The 16,961-nt window shown below is 54.7% G+C and overlaps 2 protein-coding genes across 3 annotated transcripts; one reads left to right on the top strand and one right to left on the bottom strand.

The window, feature by feature from the left end:
- Nucleotides 1-286: 286 nt before the first annotated feature.
- On the top strand, nucleotides 287-5,066 carry TSPAN1 (tetraspanin 1). Its single transcript, XM_040231352.1, has 8 exons — nucleotides 287-417; nucleotides 873-937; nucleotides 3,294-3,500; nucleotides 3,710-3,784; nucleotides 3,886-3,984; nucleotides 4,063-4,218; nucleotides 4,319-4,402; nucleotides 4,590-5,066. Exons 2-8 carry the CDS (start codon nucleotides 881-883, stop codon nucleotides 4,635-4,637), a joined length of 726 nt encoding a protein of 241 aa, XP_040087286.1. The 5' UTR covers nucleotides 287-417; nucleotides 873-880; the 3' UTR covers nucleotides 4,638-5,066.
- A 2,262-nt stretch (nucleotides 5,067-7,328) lies between these two features.
- On the bottom strand, nucleotides 7,329-16,195 carry POMGNT1 (protein O-linked mannose N-acetylglucosaminyltransferase 1 (beta 1,2-)). 2 transcript variants are annotated; one of them, XM_040231288.1, is made up of 22 exons: nucleotides 16,088-16,195; nucleotides 15,451-15,620; nucleotides 14,730-14,844; nucleotides 14,485-14,603; nucleotides 13,927-13,992; nucleotides 13,723-13,836; nucleotides 12,873-12,990; nucleotides 12,575-12,673; nucleotides 12,309-12,436; nucleotides 11,897-11,967; nucleotides 11,593-11,668; nucleotides 11,315-11,398; nucleotides 11,185-11,226; nucleotides 10,919-10,977; nucleotides 10,503-10,575; nucleotides 10,292-10,420; nucleotides 10,082-10,207; nucleotides 9,064-9,128; nucleotides 8,831-8,875; nucleotides 8,464-8,599; nucleotides 8,110-8,219; nucleotides 7,329-8,010 (listed from the first exon to the last, which is right to left on the bottom strand). In XM_040231288.1, the coding sequence occupies exons 2-22, from the start codon at nucleotides 15,568-15,570 to the stop codon at nucleotides 7,923-7,925; spliced, it is 1,983 nt and encodes a 660-aa protein (XP_040087222.1). In that variant the 5' UTR covers nucleotides 15,571-15,620; nucleotides 16,088-16,195; the 3' UTR covers nucleotides 7,329-7,922. The 2 variants fall into 2 exon arrangements, with proteins under 2 accessions (XP_040087222.1, XP_040087221.1); XM_040231287.1 differs by having other exon boundaries at nucleotides 8,110-8,599.
- Nucleotides 16,196-16,961: the final 766 nt, after the last annotated feature.

The raw sequence follows: 16,961 nt of genomic DNA, 5'->3' as shown, positions 1-16,961 counted from the left end.
TGCGAGCATGTAGGATGTGTCCGGCCGACTCGGCAGGTGCAGGTTAGGAAGCAGCTGTGGCTTGCTGTGGAAGGCACACGGTTCTAGGGGGCTGCTCACCTCAGCCCCAGACAGTTCCTTACTCAGATCAGGAGGGGAGTTGTTGTGGTTGGCGTTGCCAGGCGGAGGCCAGAGGCTGCTGGGGCTGTGGGGAGGGAGCGGCAAGCAGCAGGGGGCAGCAGGGGCAGGCCAACCGGGGGCGGGGGGCGGGCAGAAGGAGCCTTTAAATCTCCTGCCCCGCCCACAGGTGAGCAGTGCCGTGAGAGCCAGCGCTGTCTCCCGCCTGCCCACTCAGTGGCAGCTCCCCCGGAGCTGTGGTCCTCTCTGGAGCCTCAGCAGATCCCTCTTACAGAACTTACTACCAGGACCCCTGACCAGGTGATGGCATAGGATAGACTCTCCTGCGAAGAGAGAGCAATCTGGAAACAGGTTTGGGGAGCTGGAAGGGCCACAGGGAGGGTCCTGGAAGAGTCTAGGACTGGTCTGGGGTGGTGGGAGTGGAAAGTCCAGGGTAGGCTGGGGCCAGGTAACGACATTGAGTGACCCTGAAGTGGGGGAATTAGGCTCGGGGTGCCTGTGGGATGGAAGCACGTGGGATGTTAGAATTTCAAAGTGTCAGGCGTTAGTAGAGGTCCTGGGCAGTACAGAAAGTTAGGGGTATCAGGATGGGAACTGGGGAAAATCCTGAGGCGTCAGAGTCCAGAGACACCAGAATCCAGAGGCAGAAGCTTGGTAATTATGTGAGTCCAGGATGCTGGAGTCTGGTATGTCAGTCCAGGCTGGGGGAGGCGGGCAGGGAGCGAGATCCTAATTCCCACATGTCTGCCTCCCAGGAGCCACCATGGGGTGCTTCAACTTCATTAAGGTCATGATGATCCTCTTCAATATGCTCATCTTTGTAAGTATGGGAGTTATGGGTTCTTTGGGGTTCCCTACAGGAGTGGGTCTTAACCTGAGTAGAGCCCCAACTGGGGAATAAGAGCTTGCTGTGTCCACACTCTTCCTGAAAGTTTCTCCTGATGATGAGATGTGGAAGTCTCCCTGAAGGCTGAGTCTTGGCTCCAGGAGCAATCTAGCTGCCACACAACTTGGGGTGGAGAAGTTTAGGGGCATCCTCTCCTTCTAGGAAGTTTCAGGCTTAGAGCAGGGCAGGGTAGGCTAACAGGCTGGGGCCTCAGGGAGGGGCAGGGGTTTGCCCAAGATCACCTAGCGTGGAAGGAAATTCAGTGGCCTGTGTATGATGGGGAGCCAAAAGCTGAGAAGGTCCAGAGATATGGGAGTAGAGCTTCAGCTGCAAGCGGAATTTGTTGTATTTTTTCAACAAACACTGCCTAAGACTCTGTGCCCTCAGGGATCTTGGGTCCAACAGGCCAGATAGGCAACCAGTTTTCTAAGTATGTGTGGTCTGATCACAGGGCGCATTGGAGGGGCTTGAACCCTGCCTAGTCAGAGAAGACTTCTAGAAGGAAATAGCTGAGGCTAGGAATTTGCACGTAGTGAGGGGGTTGGTAAAGCATGCAAAAAGGCCCAGAGGCAATGAAATCAGATATTGTTCAGAAAACCAGGGACAGACTGTATAGGGCATGTTTGAGGAAGCTGAGCAATGAGGCATGAATCTAGAGATGGTGGTAAAATTGGGGAGAAATGGACAACATGGACAAAGGACCAAGCCCTTGGATAGTGGCTGAGGATGGAGGAAGGGGCAAGTGAGACAGAGGTCTTGGAGATGATTACCACATCTCCTCTCCGTTGAGAGCAAACCTGGTGGGTACTTCACCAGCAGCCATGTACCCAGTAGACTTGCAGCTCAGGATATTTGGAAGTCATGTGCCCATAGGTGGTCACTGAAGCCATGGGCAGGGTGCGCACACACAGGGAGAGTGAACTCCAGGAAACTCAGTTTCTAAGGGATAAACAGAGAAAAGGCTACCAGGAAGCAAATGGAGAAAGAGCATAAGGAAGCAAAGCAGGAGAGCAAGGTGTCAGAAAGTCAAGGAGGATACACCCATGGCTGAGCACCGGTTGTCACCAGAGACCTTGAAGCCTCAGGAGACTGGGTGAGAGTGAGCAAAGGATGAGGAAATGGAGACATGAAGTGCAGGTGAATTTGGAGGAATTGGGCTGGAGGTGAGGACACTCTCTGATGCTGGTGTGGCCTGTGCCTTGGGCTTCTTCTGCTTTCAGGGAATTAGCCTTTATCCCTGTATCTGAAGAAGGCAGCAGGATTGCAGGGATCTGGAGCACAGGGGCTCTGGCCCGAGGGGGTTAAAGGCAAATCCGGTTTGGTTTCTGGCCTCTGTTGCCCAGGCCTTGCCAGACTGGGCAGGGCAGGCCTCCGACTCCTTGAAATCTGACCCCGCAGGCTAGAAGCCCAGCTTTGTGTCCTTGGGCAAACATGCCTGGGATCCACCCACAACCTGCCACCTTGGTCCTGGTTCCAGCCTCAGTTTCCATAGCCGGAAAGTGGGGACTGGACACCTGGGTGGTGTCAGGCTGATTCATCCACTGAAGCACTGGGTCAGCGAGGCTTTGCTCTAAGAGCTGTGGGAACTGGGCAGTGCCCTCCTTTCCAGTCTCAGCCTCAGGATCACCTCTGAGGTGGGGTACAGCCTTTAAGAGCTCTGGCTGTACTCCATCTCTGGTGCCTCAGTTTCCTCTTGTGTGGCAAGGAGAGGTCTAAGCTGGTCCTCGAAGGGACCCAAATGGAGGACCTTAGGGTGGGTGTCCCTTCTTACCATTGCCCTCTCCAAGGTTGGGAGCAGGTGTAAACCTCAGCCACGCCTCTGTTGCTATAGTGGCTGTTGAACCTGCTCAATGCTACCACCCTCCTCTTTCTGCCTATCAGAGAACCAAGGTGTTCCAGGCACCTATAACCCAGAAGCGAAATCGGGGGAGGTGGCTGCTGGTGGGGGGTGCGGGGGCAGGTGTTCACCTGCTTGTTTGCACTTCAAGCTATGTGGCAGGACCCTGGCAGCAGTAAGGGAAAGCTTTGCCCCTCCCCCACACCCTGTGGCTATTTCTGGAATCCCTGGTCTCATTTACATCTGCCTAGATGTGCAGCCTGGTGCTGACTGCAGATGTCCCAGATCCCATCTTTCTGGCTCTAAAGATGAGTCAGAACTCCCTACAGGATGAGTTTTTGGACTCCATACCCAATAAATGGGAAAGTTTCTCATCTCGCATCTTCCTAACTGAGCTGTGTGATAGGGAGCTGCCTGGCAGCACTATTTCAAAGTCTGCCTCTCTGTCTCCAGCTGTGTGGTGCAGCCTTGTTGGCAGTGGGCATCTGGGTGTCGGTTGATGGACCATCCTTTATGAAGATCTTCGGGCCGATGTCATCCAGTGCCATGCAGTTCGTCAACGTGGGCTACTTCCTCATCGCAGCTGGTGCTGTGCTCTTCGCTCTTGGTTTCCTGGGCTGCTACGGCGCCCACACTGAGAGCAAGTGTGCCCTCATGACGGTGTGTCAAACCCAGCTCCACAGGCCCATAACCCAAGCCCAGGGTCCCCTCACCCTTAACACTAGGCCCTGGGGATCCCCAAACCCTGCTCTGGATTCCAAGGGTCTCGGCAAACGGGGTGGGGGCGGGGGAGGGCAAAGCACGGTTAGGGTAAGGCAGGCATGAGAGGCTCTCTCTCCCTAAAACTCAGATCCCTGTTCTCCATTCAGTTCTTCTTCATCCTCCTCCTCATCTTCATTGCTGAGGTTGCAGCTGCTGTGGTCGCCTTAGTGTATACTACATTGGTGAGGAACAGGGATGGGGCAAGGGGGTACCACTGGGCAAAGCCCTGAAAGGGGGCCACACCCTCCACACCAGGCTGTAAACACTGGCCTTCCCCACCCAGGCTGAGAACTTCCTGACGGCGGTGGTGGTGCCTAATATCAAAAAAGAATATGGTTCCCAAAAAGACTTCACTCAAGTGTGGAACTCCACCATGGCAGGGGTAAGGTGGGCTGGGGGAGACTTGGGGGTGGGGAGAAATAAGCAAGGGCCCCTCTGATCATCTTCTCTTCATCTCCAGCTCAAGTGCTGTGGCTTCACCAACTACACAGATTTTGAGGGCTCGCCCTACGTAAGAATGAACGGTACCTTTCCCCCATACTGTTGCTATAACAGTGTCAATCAATCGTTCGTGACACCCTGCAACAGTGTCAACGCCCATAACATGAGCGTACAGGTAAAGGTTGGCCTAGGAGGTTGGGATGCTTTAACGGCCTCAGGGTGCTGAATGAGAGTGGGAGCAGCTGCTGACTATAGATGCTCTCCCCTCCCCCAAGGGATGCTTCAAACAGCTTCTGTATGACGTCCGAACCAATGCAGTCACTGTGGGTGGTGTGGCAGCCGGAATTGGGGGCTTGGAGGTAAGGAGAGGAGCTTGGGGCAGGATATCCCCCACCCTGGCTCAGGGCTGCTTGACCCACCTCTGAGGCCTCTCTGGAAGAGACAGACTTCTAACAAAGCTTCACAATCGGTGTCTCGAGGGGCAGGGGACTGAAGTTTAAGGACCCTGATATGTCTCTTCATCTCTCCCTGTTCCTTTCCCACCAGCTGGCTGCCATGATTGTGTCCATGTATCTGTACTGCAATCTGGAATAAGTTGGCTTCTCCTTCCACCACTGCTGCTGTTGTAAGAACTGTGAAGAGGCAATGATCAGGGTGGGGACAGGATCTAACAGTGTCTCTTGGGCCGGAGTTGACCTGACTTTGTTCTTCTGGACTCGGGGCCAAATGGACACCACCCCCTTCAACTGGAGCCTGACATTTCCTTCTGTTGTGGGTTCGGGGTCCTCCTATTCCAGAGCCCCTAAGGTAGCCAATCCTCTTACCCATTCCTCCAGTCTGTCCATTAAACACTTGATACCCGCTCAGAGCAAAGGGGGTGGTGCTCTTGGGGATCCCAGTACACCACAGAGGGGATTAGAGAAAAGCAGCCCATAGCATGAGCATATACAAAATCAGCAGTTACTGAGCGGATGTGTAGAAGGCATTTCAGAACTCATAAACCCATTAAAATGTTTATCTGGACTCTGTGTATCTTTGGGGAGAGGGATCTCAAACTTGTCTACACTGGCCTCACACTCCTGTGGGGTTGTTGACTCAGGCTCCTGGAAAGGCAGCAGAAGGGAAGTGGCATTGAGGTGGTTGGCTATTTCTCACCTTCATTTGGATTGCAGACCTGGAAGGGAGCTTAACAAGAATGCGCAAGAGGTCACTGAGCGAGGTGGCGGGGGCTGGGCCAGTCTGCAGCCCTATAATGTGGGAGGACTTTGGTCTGAAACTACCCCTTCCTGGGTAGGGGCACTGGACTGGAAAACTATGAAAATAACAAGCTTGTGCCCAAATAGGGGGCAGGGAGACTAAAAATACTGCCAGGGCAATGGAAGAGGGCCATTCCTTAAGTTCTGGGAAGCCCTCCAGAAGCCCCCACCAGGGCACCCAAGCTGCCTACCCTTCCCAGGCAGGCAGAGCCCCGCACCTGTCCCTGCTTTGGGGACATCAGAAAGAATTTCATTTACTGTCTTGATCACCCAGTGCTCTATAGAGCTGATCTCTTATTTAGACTTAACTACCCCATATTCCAGAAACTGGGCCTAGAGAAGCCAAGTGACTTGTTCCAGGTCCACAACCTCCTATGAAAAGCTGGGCCTGGATTTGGGTCCATCCCATCTGACTCCAGAGCCAGGTGGGGTCCTGGCTGACAAGGCGGCATGATTCCCAGTCACAACATCCCAGACAACCACCTGATCACTGCTGCAGAAGACAGAGCACTAAGGTGGGAGGCCGTGGCCAGAGGGTATGGTGTCTACCCCCAAGCCTAACCCAGCCTGGCAAACCAGTCCTCCTTGCCTCCCTTTGACCCTTGGATCCTTCTTCCCAGGCTTTACTAGGGCAACCCAGAACTATCACTTGTCCTGAGTCCAAAAAGGAACCGCAACCTTGCCAGTGGAACACGGTCCGAGAGCTAGTCTTCAAGGCCCAGATCAGGAGTCTGCTGGGGAATGGGCGGGTGGAGCACTCAGTGCCCATCCCACCTTTATATGCCTCATACTGCCTCACCCCCAGGTGCATACATGAAGGCTGCAAGGGATTTGTTTGCCCTGGGCGGGCCTCCTCCACCTCATTACAGGTTAATTGCTCCTCAACCTGGCTTTTGTGGCACCTTGAACACTATCTCTACCTCCAGGAAACACTGACGGCGTCACGGTGGCGAGAAATGTCGGAGCCACATACCATCCCTGCCATCACTGAGCGGAGTTCCAGGCACCAGTGGGAGAGGGAGGGGCAGAGAGCTGGTGACAGGGCGGAGTTCCTGCCTCCTTGGCCAAAGGCTCCATATAAGGAGCTCATCCGGCTCACTTTACAAGGGCTCTGAGGCAGACCCCTTCTCAAACTGTCCTATACTCACTTCCATGAACTTAAGTCCTTCACAGATTCCCCAGTTGCCATGCCTTGGGCTGTATCAAGTATTCCTCTGGATAATCTCTTCCACCTTCTGGCAGGCTTGCATGATTTAGATCTTCCTAATCTCTGGATGACTGGCTGGATAAGAATCTGATGAAAATGATAGCTTTTCCCCAGAAAAACGCTCAGATACGGAATCTGTATACAAAGTACCCTCAGGGCCTCAGGCATCCTTGTTCTTGTGTCTCCATCTACAGTGCACTCCTCACTTCCTGCATGAGGGACATTCAGCTCTGTCTTGCCCACTTCCTTCCCACATGTACCACCACCCTCACCTATTCCATTTTGCTCTCTTGCTCCATTTCTGGGGACACGTGCTCTGGCCCAGACGAACTAGGCAGGAACAGTAGCATGGTTAATTGAATAGTGGGAACGGGGTTTGGGGGGGCTGCTCTGAGTTCAGGCCCAAGTAGGGGGCAAAGGTCAGGCTCAGTTGTTCTAGGGTGGACCTTAGGTAAAAATCTTGGAGTTTGAGACTCGGGCATCCCCTGGTGGCCAAATGGCACTAGTGAAGGTTGCTCAGATGTGTCTGACTCTTTGTGACCCCATGGACTATACAGTCCCTGGAATTCTCCAGGCCAGAATACTGGAGTAGGTAGCCTTTCCCTTCTCCAGGGGATCTTCCCAACCCAGGGATCGAACCCAGATCTCCCACTTTGCAGGTGGACTCTTTACCAACTGAGCCACAGGGAAGCCCAAGTGGAAAATAAACCTGTGGAAGACAGTAAAGAAAACTCTCCATCTATCAAGACCATTCTCTCTCCCACCCATCCGTGTGTGTGTGTGTCTCTCTCTCTCATACACACACAGTCACAAAACACATCCCCAGAGCTTTTCTCCTTTTTTAATCAATGACCACTTTATCCAGCTTTGGAAATCTGGACAAAGAGGAGGCTGAGAAGAGGCCTGGTTCAGTGTCTGAGGGTCTCTGAGTGAGTCTGCATCAGCAGGTGGGCCCCAGGTAGGCTTGTCCATGGGTTGGGCACAGCAGTTTCCTGAGTAAGAGCCTGCCCCACCCTCAGGGCAGCACCCCAGTCCAAAAAAAAAAAAAAAAAAAAAGAAGGCCCTCCAGGCTTCGGCTGTTTCCAAGGCCCTCAGGACAGTCAATAAATATGTTAGATTCTGAGTCAGGCCTGGGAGGAGGGAGTATGCAAAGGGCAGGGATCCCAGTGATTCCAGTGACTCCCAGGTACTCTCTTGCCCTTTCCCGACAAGGAAGTAAATAAATAGACCTCCAACTCAGGAACAGGGGTGTTGGAGCAGAGGAACCCTCCCCTGGGAGTTAGTAATTAAGTCTCATGTTAAAAACAAACCAGACCCAGCCCCTGCCAGTGTCTACAAAATCCTACAGGATTGGGTAAAGGGCTAGCCTGCCTGGGGGTACACAGTACCCAGCCCTGCAGGTTCCTGGAGGAGGTCTCATGTCTGTTCTGCAGCTCCTGGGCCTCCCTCCTCCTTTGGGGGTGACTCCAAGAAAATTGGGGTGATTGATGGTGGCTTCTTCATCCTGAGAAGAGAATAGGAATATGGACAGGGAAGCAGTCATTAGCTACATCCCCTAATCCCATGAGTCTTCCATTTCCCAGGACAGGATAGGGTCACTCACGAGTACGGGGAGGCTGGGACCCCCACCACCAGGAAGTGGTTCTTCTTCCGAAACAGTCTCCACAGGCCCCGGTGGTTGCCACGCACATCCAGGTCCCAGATTCGGAGGCACTGGGGGTGGGGGAGGGGGGCCGGCAAAGGCATAGGTCAGAGAGCTGTGGCGAGGGCCCAGCACCACCCCCCTCAGCAGCCTTCTCAATTTGCAAGACAGCATCTTCAAGACTATAGATTTGTGAAGGACGTTAGAAGAGAGGCTCTGAGAGTATGAAGAGAAGGTTTTGAAGTAGAAGAGTCCAGAAAGGCTCCCTGTATCTTGGGGAGGGGTATTCCTGGGGGAGGTGTGGTGTTGGAGCACCTTGGCAAGCTGAGTCCAGGTGGTGAAGTCATCGTCCTTCTCCATCCGGATAAAGGCCACGTAGGTGTGGCCCTCTGTGTCTGGCAGGAAAGAGTCTTCACAAGGGTTCTTGCTGTGGTCCAGAACCTCCGCTTCGCTGCAGCAGGGAGTGGGGGAGAAAAGCCAAGACAAGGCCCACCTTGGGACTGTGTCACACAGGCCCTGTGCTTTTAACGCTCTACTGTGGCTCTCTTGAACTTCTGAATAATTTTTGAACCAGGGACCCTGGTTTTCATTTTGCACTGGACTCCACAAACTCTGGGGCCAAGACTCCCAGTATGTGACATCTCCTCACTCCCTGACACATCCCTCATGCCCTCAGTCGTACCTGAGCAGCCTGTGAACTTCCACTTCATAAGCGTCCTTCTTCAGACTGAAGGAGAGGAAGAACCGAGTCGGGGTGGGGCATCAGTCCAGGGGAGGGATAGCCCCTCAAGGGACCGTGTGGGGGTCGGGGGCAACAGGGCTGGGGTAAACACACAAGCCCCAGGGTGGAAAGGGCCTGTCAAGTACTGGTCATCGAGACTCCTAGGCCTCCCTTTTGCTGTCCGCAGCCTCTACCTGTCCACGTTCCTGAGCTGGACACCTGGAACCGTGTTGAACTTGTGCTTCTTGAAGTAGGCCTCCTGGAATGGATGTGAAGGTAAAAAGCAGGGCCTTACCCTGGCTGGCCTATACCTGCCTGCAGACCCACCACATAGCCACAAGACCCACAAATGAAGTCCTAGACCTATAAAAGCCTCTCTAATTTCCTCGTCTTCCCCATCCTCTTGGCAGTATGCTACTAGCTTTAATCTGGCTCCACCATTGCAGAGAGTTCACACTGGCATCTCATGCTGCTGGCCCCTGAGCTAGTCCTTGTCTCCAGCGGTTCTCCCTGGACCTGCTGTTGTAGGGCCACAGACGCTGGGAATGAGGCCTGCAAAGCGACAGGTTGGACTGGGAGGGAGGGAACTTTATGACTAAGGAGCTGAGGGTGAGGGAAATGAGGTCACTCCCTGTTCCTCTCAGAGATGAGTGGGGGTCTTATAGTAACCAGCCTCTGAAGGCCCTCCTGGCTTCTAGGAGGTTCCAAAGTGGCAGCTGTCCATTCCTTCACACTGGGTTTTCTCAAGGTCTCCCTGGCTATAACTAGGGAGTGGCCTTTTGGACACAGCCATGAAGGGGCGGGGACTGGGGCTCTCCCTGTTCACTTCAGGCTGAGGCTTCAGCCTCAGCACTTATAAGGATAGGCGAGAGCACAATTTGCAGGGCTGGACGAGTGCGTGGCAGCAGAAATACCCTCCCCACACCCACAGTCTAGCGCTAAGAATAGCAATAATAAAAATAATACCAGCTGACCCTTATATAATGTTTACAGTCCAAAGCATATTACACATACTAACTTCTTTAAGCCTCACAACCCTATGAGGTAGGTGGTATTTTTATCCTCCTTTCTCAAATAAAGAAACTAATGCAAAAGGCAGTTACTAACAATTTCCCAAGGCTAACTGGCTAGTGAGTGGCAGAGCTGAGCCCATGTTCTTGCCCCATCTACCACACTGTACCCCCCACCCCAACACCCCCGTCTCCCACTCACATGGAAGTAGCCATTCATGTTGAGGCCAACGATGCCGAAGTGGTAGGATCGGGACACGTCAGGGATAATGCACTCTCGGCCTCGGCGTTGTTCTGGCATCCGCATCCACATGTCCCAGTCCCAGAGCTGGCAGCGTGGAAGACACTGGGAGTTAAGAGGTTCGAGCTGGCAGGGGATTCCAAGCCTACCCACCCTCCCCTGCCAGGGCACCTTTTCTGGTGTGGGCCACTTGGGCTCAAGTTCTTCCTTGTACAAGGACTTCCTGAGCACCCAGCCCAGCCCAGGCATGGTCTCCACACGGTACAGCAGCGCTGGGTCCTCCGCCGTGTGCTCATAGCCCTGTGGACAGGCGGCCACGAGAGGAGGGGTTAGCTTGGGGCCTCTACCCATCCCTCAGCTGACCCCTGGCTGCTGAGCCTACCTGGTCATTCCAGGCAGAGATACAGTACAAGCTGTCGTCCTCCTCCAGCAAGTGGATGGATTGGCTCAGGAAACTGAGAGGCAGGGTCCGGGGGTTCAGAGAGGGGCAAGGACAAACCCAGTCACACAGTGATGCTGGAAGAGCTGGAGATGGGACTCAGGAGTCATGCCTCTTTCCACCTTCCCCTCAAACCCCATTCATCCCTTCCGTTTCCATTTATCCTTTCTGCTCTCTCCTCCTGCCCCAACACCGGCCAGCCTACCTTTGCTCAGGCATTCCCCCCCACTTTGGAGACTGCTTCCTCCAGAAAGCTTTCTAAGAGCCCCCACTGGAGGGTGTGGCGCTTCTTCCCTGGAGACCCAGTCAAACAGAGGCCCCATGCAGCTTGGAGCTGCATGGAGGAGCACCCCTCTCACCTGAAAAAATCCACAGCAATGTCCAGGTCCTCTTCCAGAACCACAGCAAACTTGGCTTCCTAAAGCGGGTGGGGGACAACATGAGCCCTAGGGGGCTTTCTCATCCCATGTCTCTCCCACCTCCATCCCCTTCTCAGGCCACAGTGCCCCCGTTTTTCATATCAGGAGGATGAGGCCCAGAGAGAGGAAGAGCTTGCTATATGGTAAGACCAGACTTATGCTCACTTTCCCCCTCTAGGTCCAAGAGTTTTGTCCTTACTACTCACCGGAAACAGGTTGAAAGTGGCAGTGAGGCTGGCCTTGTAGTGCTGGGTGGGGAGTAGGAAAAGGGCACATGAGCTTTGGGTAGACAGTGGGGCCAGATGTCCACCCCTTCCATCCTTGCCCAGGTGGTACCTGAGACACACGGGCGTTCTTGATGCTGATGGGAGTGTGCTGGATGCCCCTCAGACCAAACAGCGCCACCACATCCATCGGCTCCTAAGGGGCACGGCCATCATGTGAGCCACCTCAACTCCAGCCCCAGCCCACCTCTGCAGGTCTGTCTCGTCAAGCCCTGCATGTTTCACAGCCCTTGCCTGGGCTGTCTCCCCTGCCAGGCCTCTGTGATCATTGCTACTCAGTACCTGCAACCCTGCACTCTGCTCTGCCCAAAGCCCCCAAGCCCCACTCACCTCATAGTAGCCATCGATGAAAACTGTTATCATCTGGGGAGACACCCCCTGGGCTGAGAGTAGAGAGCGCAGCATCCTGGGGAGCCCAGGGATGGATTAGACCTCTTTGTCCCCCCAAATCAGGACTCCTCTATACTTACAGATGGGCCCCAACTCCCCATGTTCACCCACATAGGTGAATGGACCCAGAATCTGTTGCCTTTCCACCCACCTCAAGCATTCTTCCTGCAGATACATGAGCCTGGGGTTCCCACCACTAGCAACCTCCTGTTCGGTGCTAGATACAGCCCACTCCCAGGCTCACCTGTACAGGTAATTGGGCCGGTTCCCTGCAATGACAGCCACAGGCACATTGAGGACCTTGTTGTCTGGGAGCTGAGGGAGAAAGAGTGTTCAGCTCTTGCCTTGTTTTCCCTTCAGACTGGGATTCCCCACCTGGGGAAGAGTCTTGAGGGAGAGGGGGACTCAAGGGAAAAGGCAGAGGGCTTCCCTGTCTTGGCCCCTCCACACACTCAGCTCAACTCCATCTCTAGGCCTTTGCTCACATGGTCTGCTCCCTCCCCCCAACCAGGACCCCCCATCTTTCAGAGCCCAGTATAAATCAGCTCCTGGTGCCCTCCCAGGCTGGGGCAGGAAAAGCCCAACCTGGAACTTTCCTTGGGCCTCTTGCCTACTTGGGGAAGAGTCCGGGCCTCACTGCCTAAAGCCCCACTCACTGGGTCTGGGCTGAACTCGATGGGTGTGGGGTCCTTGCAGCTACACACGCTCCCGTAGCCCTCAACTTTGCTGCAGAAGCGGCGGCGGCGACGGTTCAGCTCTGTGTCTGCCCAGTGGCACTCTGCCTCTGAGGTGGAGGGAAAGATGAGGTCAACAGGATGGGAGAATGAGGCCAGTGTGGTCTGGAGAACACCCTGTAAAGAGAACCCAAATGCCCATCCCCAGCCCAGGCACTGCCCTGGAGCCCAGCCCCCACTGACCCCACCTTCAGCTGAGCTCAGCGGCACATCTGTCTTCAGCAGAACTGGATCTCCCCAGGAGGAGAGGGCAGGTGACTTAGAATGTTTCTCCCCGAGCACAGGACCTGGCAGGGGGCAGAAATGAGGGGCAATGGGGGCCCTAGATCCAGGCTCTAGTGCTGGATCTTCTTCCCGTCTCCCGGCCCAGCTTCATTCAGCCCACCACCACCAGCTCTGATCGGACCCCTATCCCACCCCATCTCCTGGAGTTTTGCTCCTCCCAGGCCCTGAATACTACAGGGTGGATGCCTATGGTGCCGGCACCTCCTTTTCGTCCCACGAAGGCCCAGGTGTCCCTCCAGCCCAGGGCAGGGCCAGCCTGGCTGCCTAGGCTCCTCAGCAGAGCCTTGGCGGTGTCCTTGAGGTGGAAGGAGCCCTCGTCCTAGGGGACCAGAGAAGGTGATCAACCTGACTGGCACAGCTCCGGGAGACCTGGCCTCAGGGAATACTAACTGCAGGTCAAGCACCATATCAAATCTTTTACTTAAATCAGCTCATTGAATTATCACATCCCAGAAAACTGAAGGCTTAGATTCTGAGACTCACCCAAGGTCACCAGGCTAATCAGTCGTTACCATGGTCCCACACAGTACCCACCTCTGTCCCCTGCCACCTCCCTGCCCTCCCCCTTCTACCCTTCTCCTCCCCTCCCCCATCCTGCTCCAGCTCCACTGGCAGCCTTGTTCCGCAAGCATGCCAAGCACCTTTCCAATTAGGGGGTCTTTGTGCTTGCCTTTCCATCTAGAATGCTCTTTCTCCAGACATTCATAGGGCTCACTTCTTACTTCTTCCAGCTTTCTGTGCACAGGTCATTTCCTTACAGAGGCCTTCCCTTTCACCCTGTCTCCCTTGCTTAATTTTCTTCTCCATATAAGTTATCGTTTCCTGACATTATAGATTTATCTGGCTGCTTCCTGTTGATCTTGCCCTGTGGGTATAAACTCCATAAGGGTAGGGACTCTGTCGTGCTCTCCACTGACAAGGCTGGGATTGGAACCTGGTCACCTTCCTCCAGAGGCTTTTGCCACTCTGCCATATTAGGGGCACGAACCCAGGGCCACAAGCAGAGTTGAATTAGGGGCATTGGGAATGGGGCCAAGGCCGAGTCACTGACCTTGACGGTGCAGATGAGCACTCGGCCCGGTGCCACCATGTTGAGGAACAGCACCATGGCCTCATCCTCATGAGGTGAATAGGTGTCAAACACTCGCTTTGCCATCACATGGCCCTGGCAGGAGACACAGCTCTTGTGAGTCAGTGTCACCAGCAAGGAGGGCTTAGCTACAGCCCTCTAGGTTCCCTACCCTTAGAACCTCACCGTGGCCTGGTTGAGGACGATGACATGGATGCCCCGGCCCTGCTCCTGGGCCTCATCCTCCAGCACCTGCAGAGTAGTGGAGACAAGGACAAACTCTTCATTCTGGCATTTGAGGTCTCTCTGTCTTATGGGCACTTACAGAAACAGCTGCATGAAACAAAACCTCCCCTCCTTCCTCTGCCTCTGGTCACATAGTTCTCTTCAGACCCAACTTGAAGGCCACCTCTTCAGGAAGTCTCCATAGTTCTCGCATGAAAGGAGATCCCATCTTTCTACCATCTGCCCCCGCTGTCATGACTTTTAGAGCCCTTGACTATCTCTGCCTCATGCTGGAGCTATCACAGTTTATCTGACTGAACCCCTCCAAGTAGAGGCCAGGTCTGGTTACCTCTGGATTCCCAGTGTCCAGGCCAAGGCCAAGATCAAAGAAGGCAGCAGGAAGTAGTTACAAAATAAATAAATCAATAAAGTAACTGCCTACTAATATTATCACTTTTGATAATACCCACTACATATGATATATTTCACATACTTTACACTAGGCACCAGCTCACTCACCGTGGTGCCGTCCACTGCCACATACACTTTGCTGCGGCTTGAGTACACCTCTACATCCAGGACACGTCGGGGACCACTGCCTCTGCGCCGTGGAGGCTCCAGTCGGCCCAGGGCCTCATCTGTGGGAGTGTGACAGGTCTTGGAGATGGTCCCTCCAGCAAAATCTGGGATCTGCCTGCCATTTCAGCCTTAGGATCCCAGGGGACCTCCCTCCACCACCAACCCCAGCCTCAGTCTGGCCCTACCATAGTCTTGTTCTGGCTCCAGGTCTTCACTGGCTTCGCTGATAGCTCGTCGTGTGTCCAGGATCAACTTGATGTTGACAATGACGGTCACCAGTAGGAAAAGCACAGCTCCTGTCTGAGGGGAGGGGTAGGGATGGTAAACAGGGGTACCCCCTCCAGATCACTGAGGGTCTTCCTGAAATGAGGGCTCTGGCTGAAGCGATGACAAGGGGAGAACCTGGGTTTGCCTGTCCTCTCTCTGTATGACCAGTTCTACTCCCCCAGATCAGGGTCCAGTTTCATGACCATCTCCTTCAGAGAGCCCCGCTTCCATCAGGGCGTTCCCTACCCAGAACTCCTGTATTCTTCCATTGGACGCCTTGAGTTCCTTGGTTCCCTCCACAATTAGTTTCTAGAGATGGAGCCAGTCCCAGAGAACCACACGGGGAATTGGAAGACCTGGGTGCTAGCCCTGCCTGTCTGACAGGTGTGTGCCCTGGGCAAAGCCTTCCTGATCCAACTCAGCTTTGTCAGAAGCCTAGGAGGTTGTACTTGGGTTCTGATTCCAGAACTCTGGGCCTGAACCACTACCTGGAAGGGACGGGAGACAAAGAGGTTTCCCCTCTAGGAAGCTGCTCCCTCTTTCTGGGGTGGGGCCAGCCAAGGTAGGTCCCGTTCCCATGGTCTAGGCTGGGGGCAAAGCTGAGAGGGAGCCCCTGGGAGTTTGGGGACACCTCTATACCTGACAGAACCTCCGCAGGGCCCGCTGGTTGGTCAGTTTATACTTCCAAGTAAGATACCAGCTCCGCTTTTTTCGCGCCCCAAAGGGCTTGATGAGGGGGCTGGGCTTCCAGTCGTCCATGTCGTATGTGGGGGTCACCACTGTCCTGGCCAACCCATGCCTGCAGCAATCTGAGGAGACCAGAGGGTCACATGGGCTAAGGTGTTCTTCCCAGAGTCTGATGTTTTCTCCGGGAGATGAGGGAGGACCTCCCAGTAATTATTCCCTGTGGGCATCCATGCTCTGTAACCCGGAAAAGTAGCTCAACTACTCTGGAAGGGAAACCTTCAAAGGGGTCAGAACAACTCCCCTGGGGCTGGGGAAACTGACGGGACAGCTCACGGTCCCAGGGGTGGAGGCCAAATCATCGGCTCTCAGGCTCATCAATCCCTAAAAGAACGAAGCCCCAGACCTTCCTAGTGATCGCGTGAGCAAAGGGCAGCGAACCCCCAACATCACCATTCTCTATCCGCTTCGGCCCTCGCCCCATCCGATCTGGCCTTGCTTTCTTCCTCCCGGGGCTCGGGGCCGCCCGAGCAGTCGGAGGATCCGCCCGGGCCACGCCACCCCTCCTGGACCCCCGTCCAGAGACACTCACATCTCAAGGAGCGCGGGCCCCGTTCGAGCCCCACTCGGGCCCGCACAGCTCGGCCCGGAGCACCGCGGCCTCCGCCTCCTCCATGCCGCTCGCGGCCCCGCCCCGGCCCGGCCGGCCCGCCTCCCCGCTTCCGCCGCCGCAGCCGCCGCGGGGTGAGAGGGCGGCGGGCGGCGCTTAGGGCGGCGGCCAGTGTCTGCTGCCCGCGAGTCCTGCTAGTGCTGGGTCCCTCAGCTGCTTTGCAGCCGGCTGGCCGGGGGGGCGGCTGGGGGAGAGCCACTTCCCGGCCCCCAGTACCGTGCGATGGCAAACCCGATTCGGGTCGGAGTCCTAGAGCCTTGGACTAGACCGCGATGCGCGCCAGGGTCAGAAGGGCGACAGGCCTGGAACATAGACACCCACCTCCCTTTGCTTGGGTGAGGCTGCACCTAGGTCTAGTGTATGCGAGGCCATTGAAGACTACGGGGAATTAAAACCTGGTTATACCACTCTCCTAGACCTTGGGCAGGTCATTTCACGTCTCAGCATAGGTTCCCTTCTCTGTGAAATGAGGATGCCCTTACATGATGCTTACTGCATGGCAGTCACTGTTCTAAGTGACTGTTCTAAGCACCGCACTATATTAACTCATCTAATTCCACAACAACTCCAAGAGGTAGGAACTATTACTATCCCAATCATAGAGACAAAGAAAATGAAGCTCAATATTACGAAGTTGGTAGAGCTAGAATTCAAACCCAGGCAGTCTGGTTCCAGATTCCTCTTAACCCCTCACTATACTGATGATAATAACGCTTAATAAAGTTCAGCAGGTGTGAAGCATTTAGCTTAACACAGTGGTTCTCAAACTTCAGCTTGCATTAGAATCACTTGGAGG

The sequence above is a fragment of the Oryx dammah genome, unplaced genomic scaffold (assembly GCF_014754425.2).
Source record: "Oryx dammah isolate SB20612 unplaced genomic scaffold, SCBI_Odam_1.1 HiC_scaffold_28, whole genome shotgun sequence".
In the NCBI taxonomy this organism is placed as follows: domain Eukaryota; kingdom Metazoa; phylum Chordata; class Mammalia; order Artiodactyla; family Bovidae; genus Oryx; species Oryx dammah.
Note: the sequence above shows the minus strand (reverse complement) of the source record. Positions and strands in the feature narration are given on the sequence as shown.

Excerpts from the sequence above, each read along its gene's own strand:
- POMGNT1 (XM_040231287.1), bottom strand. The coding sequence starts at position 15,570 with ATGGACGACTGGAAGCCCAGCCCCCTCATCAAGCCCTTTGGGGCGCGA. Across the intron at positions 10,421-10,502 it reads TCTCTGCCTGGAATGACCAG|GGCTATGAGCACACGGCGGA; the intron begins GTAGGCTCAGCA and ends GCCTGTCCACAG. Across the intron at positions 10,208-10,291 it reads AGTGGCCCACACCAGAAAAG|CTCTGGGACTGGGACATGTG; the intron begins GTGCCCTGGCAG and ends CCACGCTGCCAG.
- TSPAN1 (XM_040231352.1), top strand. The coding sequence starts at position 881 with ATGGGGTGCTTCAACTTCATTAAGGTCATGATGATCCTCTTCAATATG. Across the intron at positions 3,985-4,062 it reads GGAACTCCACCATGGCAGGG|CTCAAGTGCTGTGGCTTCAC; the intron begins GTAAGGTGGGCT and ends CTTCATCTCCAG. Across the intron at positions 4,219-4,318 it reads CCCATAACATGAGCGTACAG|GGATGCTTCAAACAGCTTCT; the intron begins GTAAAGGTTGGC and ends CCCTCCCCCAAG.